Here is a 13,048-nt window from a genome sequence, read left to right as displayed (position 1 = left end):
TCAATTACTGTGGCTTTTCCATTAAAATAGTTACCAAAAAAAGACACATAATTTAAAGGCAAGTTAACTCTCAAGAACACCTTAGAGGTGGTCATCCCAATAACTAATTACCTGCTGTCGTACAGAAATAAAATTTGCATCCATTTCCCCACTAGGTAATAACTGAATTGAAGTTAGGTCTTTGAAAAATGCGTTTTTCCCCTAAAGAGAAAGAAGAGACCAAGAAAACTGATGAGTATGAACTGTTATTAAGGTGAAAAAAAAGATTTAAAAACGAAGTCATTTAATCAAGAATAACTCTTTGATCTTTTTTGTCTTTGAACAATAACACTTAATTCTATTCATTTAATTTTTATAACTATTATCTAGCGTGCGGTAGGCAGCCTTTAGGGTGGGCCGCGGTGGTCCCCTCCTCCTGGTACCCGTGCCTTGTGTAATGCCATTCCCCCGAGGGGGTGCTGGTGACTCACTGCTAGTGAGCAGAATCAGGCAGAGATGCGGCAGGTCACTTGCAGGATCAGGTAACAAAAGCACTGTGCCTTCTGCCCTAGGAGCTCATAATCACTCTCACTTACTCGGAGGGCTGCCGTGCCGTGAGCTGCCCTACGGAGTCATGCGTGTGGCAAGGAGCTGAATCCCGCTGGTAGTCGTGTAAGCCTGGAAGTGGATCCCCAATCCCGCCCCCGGTGGAGCCCAGAGGTGAGACTGCAACCCTGACTGACACCCCAGCTGCAGACCTGCGAGAGACCTGGGGCCAGAGCCACCTAAACAAGACTCACACACATGCTACTCATTTGCTGTTTTCAGCCACTAAGTTCGGGGATCATTTGTTGTGCAATAGTTGATAACACATAGTATATACTCTGCATCCTCTTAATAAAACACTTGCTGAACTGTTTAAAAACATTTGTTTCAGAGAACAGATCTGTTTCCGAAGAGTCAAAAAGGAATATCAGGAAATAGGATTTCACAAGTCCCCAGGAAGGAAATGTAATACAGAGCAAAGAGCTGGAAGACCCAGGCTCTAGTCCCAGGCCCACCCCTTCCAAACAGGTCACCTTGGACAAATGACCCCACCATCCTGGGCTGCTGTTTTTTCAGGTCATGCCAGATATCACCTAAGGTACTTTCTAGACCTAATCTATGATTGCAGGTCAGCTGGTGTGACCGCCAAGTAGGGTGAAGCAACTCATCCTTTAGTGGTGAGAGACACCAGACTTGCAACGGCAACCCACCACACGTGGACATCACCGTTTGAAGGTTTTCCCACACACTCACCCACAGTCTGTTACTCTCTAGTTTCTACCCGGAGGTCTTAGATATAAGGGTCTATTCTACACCAGAGCCTTTGGATTGGGAATATGTGTGCACATTTATTATTTACTACATTCCAGACACAAAGTACTTCACGTTGAGTATGTCATTTAACCCTCACGACAGCCATGAGGTAGGCACTAGAAGAAGAATGCTCAGGCTAGGAGAACTGAAATAACTCTAGCCGGTAAATGGCAGGGGTGGGATTCCGTTTCACCTGCCAAAACACCTGCTTTGGTATTTGCACGTGAGAGTCACACAGCTGTCTCAGGCCATCCCAGCACGATCCGGGTTGAGACTAACATCACCACTGTGCTTGTCCAATTCTGGACATGTTCTGGTTTCTAAAAGTACCTTTTTGAGGGGGGTACTGAGCTAGGCCCTTTATTTTGGTTGCTTTAAAACAAAACTTTTAAGTACTTATTGAAATAAAGTTCTTAAAACATACTATTTCTGCTTATATATACTCTCAGATTCAACACTTCCAAACCATTGTAAATGGGCTTCCTTGTAAATGCCATGCCCAGTCTCCCAAACTTGAAACTGGACTTAATTTTAATCCCCCCTCCTTCAGCACTGAACCTAGTGTGTCCTCAGGTTACTGACTCCTGGAAATCCCTTCATGATCTGTATTATTCTCCCCAGTCCACATCCTCACCAACTCCTGATTTCCAGTGGTTTCCCAGACTCTACTCACCACGCCCTCCCGTCCCTTCTGCAGACCTCTGTCATGTACCTTCTCTTTATCACCTCCTTACTTATGAATGCATTAAACATTATTGGGCTCCTGTTATGTGGCCAGCATGGCACATAGACATGGGGATATGGCAAAGAGGTGGTCAGTTCAGGAAATGTAGACAAAGACTTTGAAGCGAAGGTGACACTTAAGTAATAAATGAATAACGAATAGGAGCTGACCATACAGAATAGTTGCCTGTGAAAATGGAACGATACAAACACAAGAGATGATAAGAATGTCTGCCTTCTCTGAGGGGTGGAGGGTAGTGAACAGTGGCTAGAGCACAAGGTAAGAGAGGAATGGATGGCAGAAAAGGTAAATTATGGGGTGGGGGAGCCTCCTTCCTCGGGCTCCATGTTTCCCCGTGGCAGGAAATACTAATACTATGCCAGGTCTCCCGCTCTCACTCGCTGCTGCCCAAGTGGACGGTGCCTTTGGGAGAAGGAACTGAGCTCTCAGCAGCGCCCTGTTCCCCCTTCTTCCAGGACGCAGTCTTCCTGGGGGAGCTCCCGGCGCCAGGAGCCCGACGGGAAGCCTGCAGGTGTCTGGGGGTGCCGGGGCTGTGCAAGAGCGGGATCATCGTTCACTGACACAAGCTGGGGTGGAGAAGCCAGTTGAGGCTGTGTTTTACGTACTGGCGTGAAACTAATACAACTGAATCTGTGTTTTGGGAAGAAAGCTCTGGCAGCATGGGACTGGGTGGAGGGAAACTGGAGGCTGCTGTACCACCCTAGGGGAGACAATGAGGCCTGAGCTCAGGCTACAGTGATGGAGAGGGACGGACAGAAAGGATTTAAGGAAGAACTGATAAGAATGAACTTACAGTGACTGTGGGACTTGAAGAAGGGAAGTGAGCTAGCTGTCTCCAAGGTTGCTAGTTTATGCCCAGGGCACAGACAGCGACGTCACTCATCAACTGACCAAGCCAGCGAACTCGGGGGGAACAGCAAGTGTAGGTAAGGGTAGGTGCGGGTGAGGGTAGAGAGAGATTTTAGGAAGGAGGTATCTGCAGTCCACAGCACATGCCAAGAGAGGCGTTCAGTAGAAACACATGCCCCAAACTCTGGGGACAGGTCAGGCCTGGAGACACACAAGAGGGAGAAAAGGAGTGTATCCAAGAAGCATGTGCAGACTGAGAAGGGCAGATGGCTGAGAGGGCAGAACCCTAGGACACCAATATTTAAGGTAGACCAGAACAAGGAAGCCTGACAAGGAATAGGGGACAGAGACCGCCGTGACGAAGAATCCTATACAAGACACACACAAAGGGCTGAACGACTTCGGTAAGACAGTCCTGCTAGACCCTCAGCTCCGAGAGGCTCTCAAGTCCTCCAAGGATTACCTTACTATCAAAGAGGGAGAGTGGCTTCACGGCCTTCAGAGAGAACCTCATGACGGCGTACAGGAGGGAGCACAGGACGGAATGGTGCTCCACGAGCGGGTAGTGAATGTGCCTCTGCTCCAGCGCCAGCTCCACTATGGAGACCGGTCCTTCCACGGCCAGCCAGGCATCCTCCGTGTCCAAGACGGGCACTTGCATTTCATCCCGGCTGACGTCTGCCTGGGTGTTTTGAGAAGGGAGAACTGTGTTCAGAATTGGAGAAATAATAGTTTGCAAACATCTTAATGAGCTTACAACCAGCAGCAAAGTACAAACCCGTATTTCTCCCCACCTCTCAAGTTATAATAGTAGAAAAACAAAACCATAAAATCTAATTCTACTAAGGAACATCACTATTTTTTAGGCTTAAGTCAAACCTTAGACGTGAATCAATGAAAAATAATCTCTTTTAATAGTTCTTAAGTCCAATGACTTTCAAAATATTTGACACTTTAGAGACAGTTCAGAATGAAAATACAGCTCTTTTACCTCCATTAAAGTCTGAAGAAGATCCCAGCAACACCCAAGGAAAGATGTCATTGCTGTGTCGCTCATCCCCACATCCTGTTTTTAAGAAGGGACATAATTAGCTCCGGCAGCAAAGCTGCTAGTTTTTAATCAGAAAAATAAACAGAACGCACAAAAAAAACACACCTATTCGACTGACTTTCTGCACTGAATAGACAGGTAAGAATTGAAAGTCAAGGCACTTGACTTTTAATTCCTTTCTTTAGATTCAACTAATTTTAAAATTAGGCTTTAAAAAAGATGGTTTTACCCTCAACTTTTAAAAAATGTCTCTCTGTATTGGAAAGACGCAGCGGGGTGGCAATCCCGCTCACATCTGGCTCGCTGAGGCATTTGCTAGCCAAACCATCACGGTGTGCGGTAAGATTCCTCTCGTGTGTGAATCTTAAAAATTCCAAGAAAACAGCTTGGTGTGGTTCCAGAGCATCTTTGAGGGACTGAATTGAACCCTCTGAACAAAACTAGGATCCCCAAGCCAGTGAACTAAACACCAGACTGATGCTATGGGCAACGAATCCTTCCTGAAGGGGCCTGTCCAAGGGGCCACTGTGCTCACATGCAGTCTTTTTTTAAACCAAGAGCCAACAAATCCCTTACATCCCTAAGTAATTCGTCCTTAAGGAATACAGCACGTGTGTGTGTGTGTGTGTGTACACACATATATGAACGGTAGTCATACAGCCACTCTCAAGAACATACAGACGATTTCTTCAACAATGGAGATTTTTCAGGACCTAAGGGCCTATAATGGCTGGGTTCCTGTGTCCAAGTATTTATTAAGATATTTGTAATAAGAATATTTCAAAGTTTTGAGCAAACGCTAGCACTGTGAATCACTGACCTCAAATATAAGCCCCAGTATCCATGGACTGGAACATTACTGAAGACTATTTGTACAATAGCTATTAGATAAAGGTAGATCAAACTCACTACTCATATGGAATCCACTTCCATTATAAATTTCTAATTTGAAGGACAGCAAAACTACGCAGCAGTGGCCGCATGTTATCCTCCTGTCCACAGTCCAAAGTTGAAGACATCTTGGCAAACTTAGTTTCAACATACTATCTGATAATCTGGAAAGGTAAATTAAAATTGGCCATAGTTCATGACCAGTTTCCTTATTAATATACTATTCTCTTTCCATTTTTCTTATCTCCCGATGCGTCATCAAAATGGTTAAAGGCAGAGTTCATCCCCACAGTTAATAAGGTACTACATAAAGTGCAAAATTAACAACTACACATCTAGTTAAGGGAGATTCACTTACCCTTCGGCATAACCTATCCTTTGGTGCTTTTCCAACCTGAGACAAGAGGACATAAGATGCTGCATTTAATTAATAATTTAAATCAAAAGGCATTACCATGGTACAGGAAGTAGAAAGTAACCAAATTTAAAAAATGTAAACGCAGCTATGAATAAAGGCAGTACTAATTTCATCAATTAAACATTGGTTCTACTCATTTATAACACAACGCAACTAACTTTGTGGTGGAACTTAAAAATATATTATGAAAAATACTGGGCTCACAAATAATCCTATTCAAAAATACTTATTTTTGAACTATTAAATAAGAAAATCTCCAAAACTCTGGTTCCCACTTTGCATAATCAGATTACTGCACTACCTTAAAACCTAGAACCAAACTCAAGGCTACGAATAAGCAGCAGCTAAGAATTCTGCTAGTTGATGAAGACACACAATACGAACCTTTAAACAGTCAGAAAGAAGGAAGAACCGTCTAAAGCAGACAGAAGTTATATTCCTGGCTCAGAAAATCAGCTGGTGTCCTTATTCAGTAAGTAATTAGTGAGATTCAACTGTATACTTTATACAGGGTAATAAGTGGGAGATAAAGGTTCTGCCCTTCAGGAACATTACTTGATAAGACAATTCACAGGAAACAGTGAAAATGAAAAGGACAACAGACTCTTCGCCTCATTACCTCTCACTGCGATTACTGCAATGGCCTTCAACCCCAATTTCAACATACTTCACTCTTGCCAGAATCGTTTTTTAAAGATGCAAATCTGAACATATCATTCCTCTGCTTAAAACTGCCCCCACGTCTTCAAGATAAAATGACAGCTACCATTTACTGCGCCCTCGCCAGCTGTGCCAGGCGCTATGCTAAGTAGTTTACACATGTTAGAAAACCCCAGATCCAGGGCCCACACAGGAAGTTCTCCACGGTTGGCTTCCTGCTCCTTTCTATATAGCCTATACTTCAACCAATCAAAGCTACTTGCAGCTCTCTGAATCCAACATGCTATCTCCCATCTCCAGGACTTTTTGCTGGAAACATTTTCTCCTCACCCACTTTTTACTGATTCATATATACTCATCTTCCAAAATTCAGCCCAGAAGCCTTCCCTTGTCATTTACTTCCTCTTCCGAGTTCCAAGAGCACCCTGTTGTCTGTTTACCATCTTTCTGATTGTGGGTTCTTTGAGGGCAGGGGCTGTGACTTCTATCTCTGCAACCACAGAACCTAGCACAGTCCTTGGCACATAAGAGACACTTATAATAAATATTTGTTGAATGAATGATCCTAAACTCTCTGCTTCCTGGTTCAGGACTGCTTAAACCCCGAGTTTTGAGAGTCAGATGGGACAGTGGGTATAGAATGCTGAACATCTGTACACGGTAACACAAACACAGAAAAGGCTTTGTATTATTAGTCTCTCAAGACGGTGGTCAGAGGTGAAATAGAACAGTATCATAAAGGCCAAAAGGAGTGCGTTTCAAGAAAGAAGCAGGTAAGTGGGCAAGAAAGATGAGCGCACAGGAAACAACTTACAAAAAAAGGTTACCAATGATTTCAAAGCACTTTCTAGAGGAGCCATGGCCTATAGGGGGTCTGAGCTGGAGTGCTGTTTTCCGTTTAGGAATGTCTGTCATTGTACATTTCAAAGACCATGTTGTCATTATAGTGGTAGTTCTCCTGACATCCACTTGACTGCTGCCATTGTAACCGACATTCTCAACTGGCCTGTAAAGCACACTGACAAGGGCCCTGGCCACACTGCTTGAGGCCCAAAGGCTCCCCTCCAGTACGCCAGCAGCTTCTCCCACCAGCTGAGTTATAGGCTTACCTGTTAGGTCTGTTCCCAAATCTACTTATGCTGGTTGTACATACTGTAATTAAGTAACTGATGAAATATGAACGAGGAAAAAAGGGAGTTCTTTATGTGAATACTGTGTTGACCCCTTTAAAAAGATTTATGGAGGAGAGTAGCTAACTCCTAGGTCTACTGGATTAGATACAGAGGAAACAACTACACGACTAGGGGATAAATTATAAAAATCTAAAGATTTTGCACTCAGATTGCATCATAGCTTTAAAGAAACAGGATCTAGAAATCACAGGCAATGCTTTATGGGTGATGTTAATGTAGGAAAACCTACAGAAAATTGCAATCGACCCTATTCAGAGAAAATATCTTGGCCCTACATCCAAAGATTGGCGAGGAATTGTGCATTTGTATGTTTTAATTTAAAATAAAGTACAAATCCTTGCTTTATCCTTGAATCGACCACTGGTCCTAATCACTTGGGTTAAGAGGCTTTTACAGGACATTACTCTCTTTCAAGGATTTGGGCTCTTCAAGTCATCATCATCAAAAGGCCAGCACAAATAAAATGTAATGTCAAATAAAAAACAGTCTAACAAGGCTTAATGTAAATAATCTTTCTTATATCAGTCAATTATTAAGGGAGCCAAATAAACAAGTCGGTACAGGAAATTTACAATTACCTTACCTTATCCATCAAGTACGTAGCAGCAGAAAACCTTTTAACTAAAAATGTGTTCCACATCATCAGTGCGATGCCTGGACAACAAGTAAAATAAAGCAGTGACCAGAATGCTTCTATATTTTCTCTTTCATCATATATAACAAATTGCTCTCTTCCTTAAGCTTATAAAACTATCTGGACTATTTATTTAGATATTATTTCTTATATCTTATGTAATAAAATTAATAAAAACCTTTATCTTTAATAAAAATCAAAACTGGGCTGCGTGAGAGGATATCCAAATGGCCAATAAGCATAAGAAAAGACTATGTCATTAGTCATGAGAGAAACAGATTAAAACTACACAGAGATAGCTTTACACAACCAACAGAAAGGCTAAAATTTTTTTATATGACAACACCAAGTGTTGACGAGGATGTGGAAACAACGAGAATGCTCATACACTGCTGGGGGGATAATAAATTGGTAAAACCACTTGGAAAACTACTTGGCAATATCTACCTAAGCTAAGTATGTCTACCATGTGACCCAGCAATTCCACTGCAGAAACAGTCACAAAAATGTGTAGAAGAGAGGCAAGGACAGCTTTATGCATAACAGCCAAACACTAGAAACAACCCCAATGGAGTTTTCTAATATGTGACCACTAAATAACGTGAAATACAAAAAAGTATTAAAAAGCAAAACAAAATACAAAAAAACTATTTTTAAAAAACCCAACCAAACAAAAAATCTGGGCTTTACATGTCCATATACAATAAACTGTGGCACTGATATTAAATTTCTGTAACAGCTGACAGGCAGTGTAAACATGACATTTCACATGCTGTATTATTACCCACACAGCTGGTTCTGTATCTAGGAGTGAGGTCCTACAGAGGAAGCCAGGAAGCTTACTCAATGCACAAATTGGGTAAAGTTTTTTTTTTTTAATTGAAGTATAGTTGATTTACAATGTTGTGTTAGTTTCAGGTGTACAGCAAAGTGATTCAGATGTATATATTCCTTTTTAGATTCTTTTTCCTTATAGGTTATTACAAAATATCGAGTATAGTTCCCTGTGCTATATAGTAGGTCCTTGTTGGTTATCTATTTTATATGTGGTAGTGTGTATATGTTAATCCTGAACTCCTAATGTATCCCTCCACTGACAAATTGGGTGAAGTTCTAACTTGAAGAAACACAATTTTTTTCAGTAAGGATAGAATATTCTAGAGACAATATTTTCCAAATGAGCCACTTTAAATCGTCTTTTTTCACCTTTGGAAGAACGTAAGAGCTAAGATATGAATATATAAAATAAATTTTAAGTTATTATCATGTAAAATGAGACATTTTAGAATTTCTGCAATTTGACCTCATACCACCTGCAACAAGGTGTTACAGGAGAGGTAATAAGTAGCTTCTCTAGAATGTATCAGAGAGACATAAAGGTGATACCTCCCCTTACCTGGACCCAAACCTAGTCTCACCACTTAGTATTTTATTAACTTCCTATCTTAGTATCTGACTAGTCTAGTACTGAGCTTCTTAATTAATTCATAGGGAATCTCACCTATCTATTAAATGGAACCAGCAATCTGGTGACAATTTTTCTACAATAATTTGTAACATTTTTTTCAAGGAGACATCAGCAGTCCCCATGGTACAGCAGCCAATGGAGAATACTCATGTTTATCAAAAGAAGCACAAGGTGGAAGGGATAAATTAGGAATTTGGGATTAGCAGATACAAACTATACTATATATAAAATAGATAAACAACATGGTCCTACTGTATAGCACAGGGTACTATATTCAATATCCTATAATATCCTATAATAAACCATAATGGAAAAGAATATGAAAAAGGACATATATATGTATAACTGAATCACTTTGCTGTATACCAGAAACTAATACAACATTGTAAATCAACTATATTTCAATAAAAACGTTTTTTTTAATTGATGCAGATACTGACACAGACAATTCATTTTGTAAACAAATGAAATAAACTTAGGTTATTGATAAATACAAAAAAAAAATGGAGAAGAAGAAGAAGGACAAAGTAGTTTGTAGGGTACAGTATTATTAGGCTTTGGCTATCTAACTTTTTCATCAGGAATTACAGTCCTGAGCAGACCATTCTTCTTATCTACCTGTGAACTACAGAGGGAATCAATAATTCATGCATAATATTCTCCTTACTTACACCTAGGAATAGTCATCAGTGTGGGAAACTGATTGGTGGGGAGAGAAGGTGATAATTAGTGCCAGCCCCCTCCTCCTTTGGGGACAGCCTTTTTTCAAGCAGTTAAAACAGCCAGTACTTTGCACATAGCAATACACATTAATGTGTTAGGTGGCAGGACTGTCAAGGAAAATTTTAACAGGATGTGAATTTAAGAGACTTGGCTCTTTGGAATGAAACAGTTACGTTTTTAACACCCGTTTACTTACCATTCTGAACATGTGCATTAAGAATGTGCTCCAAGTGTTCTATTGACCTAACAAAAAAAAGTGCTTCCTTACATAGAGGGAGCAAAAAGAGAGAAAAAAGATATTATTTAATAGGTGTTTCGAATACAAACGGAGACTTCTTACATAAATTTCCACATAAAGTTACCCAAGAATGTTATACTAAGAACACAGAATTATTAGGGAAGAAGGAATTTTGCATAAGATAATGTTAACGGTCAGTCTTAAATTTACATCATCTATATAATGATTGATTCCTAGGACATCTGATTCAAAATTTACTGTGGTTTGTACATCATAGCAGTATTCTCTCCAATAAATACTTGAATTTCACACAGATATGAAAGCAATAGGTTTACTTTCTTTGCAAATATCATTCATTCTTCAACAAATGTTTATTGAGCAACTACTATGCACCCGTCTGCTGGAGGCACCAGAGATACTGTCATGAACAGAACAGAACCAAATCCTTGCCCTCCCTGAGGTTATGCTCTAGTGAGGGCGCTAGATAATAAATATGATAAGTAAATTACATAGGTTGTTAGTAATAAGTGCCAAAGAGAAAACATTAAGCAGTGAAGGGAAATAGGAAATAGCAGAGGGGATGTTGGAAATTCAACTATTTTTAATCAAGGTAGTTTACGTATGAAAACGCAAATATGGTATGTAAAACTGATGAAATTATCTGAATGTTTGCTAAATAAATTTGTGGCCTGGGGGACTTCCCTGGTGGCGTAGTGGTTGGGAGTCTGCCTGCCAATGCAGGGGACACGGGTTCGGGCCCTGGTCTAGGAAGATCCCACATGCCGTGGAGCAACTAGGCCCGTGCGCCACAACTACTGAGCCTGCGCTCTAGAGCCCGCAAGCCACAACTGCTGAGCCCTCGTGCCACAACTACTGAAGCCCGTGCACCTGGAGCCCGTGCTCCGCAACAAGAGAAGCCATGACAATGAGGAACCCGTGCACATTAACGAAGACCTGACACAGCCATAAATAAATTAATTTTAAAAAAATGTGTGGCCTGTACAATATTAAACACATCACCTTTGCTAATATGGTTCAGAAGTTCCCCACAAGTAATTTCGACTGTTTTGAGCCTAATAAAGCTGTGTGTGTAAAATGGTGGAATTGGGATAGGGGCTGTTGAATGGGACAAGGAGATAAATATTTAAAAGGAAAAGAACAAACAAGAAAAATGACCACTAAACAAACATTTTAAACTGACCACTTATTTTAAATGTTAGACCTGAATCTGGAATTAATTCATTCAGATTTTAGAAACTACTGTGTCTCTGTTCTGGTCCTAACGTTCTTTTCTCATGCGGGAAAAGTATCCTGTATAGGAGGAGCCTGAATACGTCCACCATTCAGGCGGCAGGGCAGTCAACCGGAGACGGCGACGGGAGGCGTATCAAGAGACCCCCTACCCTAAAATCATCTTTTGGTCAAAGTTTAACTGATCAAAGACGATTACTTTGTTTCAAGCACTTACTTTTAAAATGTCTTCCTTTAATATGAAAGTGATTACATGTTCAAGACAACGTTTTTCTCAGAGGAAGGAAAACTATTGTTATCAATAATATATTAGTGTGAATTAGTTCATCAATGAGATTCTTCTTCAAAAGTACAACCTGATATAAGGACAATAAAGGAAAGAATTTTGATTTGAGAAGGTTAATTTACCAGAGTACTGACTAAGGAAGCCTATGTGAACGACTGTGCAGAAAAGAGAAATACGTGTCATGTGTTTTTACATCTTATCTTATCCTGGTGTCAACCCTGAAGGACTGGCACCATCATTAAAAAAGGGTGCGAGCAAAAAACCAGGTTCAGTGACTGGGCCAAACCCAGACACCTGTCTGGAGTCATCAAGTCCAGGCCTCCAGCTCCAGGCCTCGGGCCTCTCCCTGCACCGCTTCCAGACTGAGAATGCCTGCGAGCGAGGGCGGCTGCTGGAAGGGGCAGAGAGCGATGCCCAAGCGGAGAGTCAGGGTGGCATCAGAGTCTTCACTCTGGTTTTTATCATGATGACTACAGTACAATACGAAGAACTGTCTATAGGTAGATGCTATCTCACACAGACAGTCCAAAGGAAATAAAAAATACACTCATCACAGTTTAACCAGGAGTAGGGCAAAACATGCTGGCGTTAGAGAAGCTTAGGCTTGAATCCTGGCCCGACTCAGGCAAGGAACCTGACTCCTCCGAGCCAGTTTTCTCTTCTCTAGAGTGGGGATAATGATGACACCCACACTTCACAGGTTTATGGTGAGGATTTTGAGAGAGGGTGTATGAAAAGGGCCTGGCACAGCTCCTGGTATGGAGACATTCCAAAGGGGAAGAAGCTAGTGTTTGTAAGGGACTGATGGAAACAGTCCCATGTACGTACAGCATGAGCACAAAACAGAACCAACACTAAAGTGGTGACGTACCTCCGGATCTTTATTCCACTGAACAACGTACTCCCAGCAGCAATGTGCGTGCAGCACGTCCAGCTCGAGGCTACACGGAAACTGCTTGTAGGCCAAGTGCAGCAGGTCTGAAAGTCAGAGGAGAGCGATGTATTGCTCCTGCCTGAAGGAAAGCTCTGCCCGCCTTCTCTATGCCAGATTTCATGTTTCCCCGTGTTTACGTCTTACCTGGGATGGCTCCCAAGTCCATCTCCACCTCTGACACCTCAGATAAACCTCTGTTAATACCTTCTTTGGGTTCATCTGAGTTTTCTGCATCTCTTTCTTTATTAGCCAGTTTTAACACTTCAGGGCTGACATCCTGTTTAAATATCCACTTGGCTACACTGTCTGCAATGCCACCTATAGTTTGGAGACACGAAAGGAAATGAAAATTGGCAGCATTTGCCAAAA

At 41.5% G+C, this 13,048-nt stretch overlaps 1 protein-coding gene across 4 annotated transcripts in view; it reads right to left on the bottom strand.

Annotated features, from left to right (window-relative positions):
- Nucleotides 1–13,048, bottom strand: part of RAB3GAP2 (RAB3 GTPase activating non-catalytic protein subunit 2) — an 87,635-nt gene that overhangs the window by 4,562 nt on the left and 70,025 nt on the right. For 3 of the 4 annotated variants that reach the window (XR_003003853.1, XM_024750484.1, XM_024750486.1), the window contains 8 exons: nucleotides 12,824–12,997; nucleotides 12,617–12,723; nucleotides 10,167–10,233; nucleotides 7,729–7,799; nucleotides 5,233–5,268; nucleotides 3,924–3,998; nucleotides 3,396–3,614; nucleotides 112–201 (listed from right to left, as the gene is read on the bottom strand). Coding sequence is in view for 3 of the 4 variants with exons in the window: in XM_024750484.1 (XP_024606252.1) it covers nucleotides 112–201; nucleotides 3,396–3,614; nucleotides 3,924–3,998; nucleotides 5,233–5,268; nucleotides 7,729–7,799; nucleotides 10,167–10,233; nucleotides 12,617–12,723; nucleotides 12,824–12,997 (839 nt within the window). In the remaining variant the exon portion in view is untranslated. The remainder of the gene's footprint in view (nucleotides 1–111; nucleotides 202–3,395; nucleotides 3,615–3,923; nucleotides 3,999–5,232; nucleotides 5,269–7,728; nucleotides 7,800–10,166; nucleotides 10,234–12,616; nucleotides 12,724–12,823; nucleotides 12,998–13,048) is intronic. The other variant, XM_024750485.1, reaches the window with a different exon arrangement.

This window comes from Neophocaena asiaeorientalis, unplaced genomic scaffold, assembly GCF_003031525.2.
Source record: "Neophocaena asiaeorientalis asiaeorientalis breed wild unplaced genomic scaffold, Neophocaena_asiaeorientalis_V1.1 scaffold430, whole genome shotgun sequence".
NCBI lineage: Eukaryota > Metazoa > Chordata > Mammalia > Artiodactyla > Phocoenidae > Neophocaena > Neophocaena asiaeorientalis.
The sequence above is the reverse complement of the archived record's forward strand: the minus strand, read 5'-3'. Positions and strand labels throughout refer to the sequence as shown.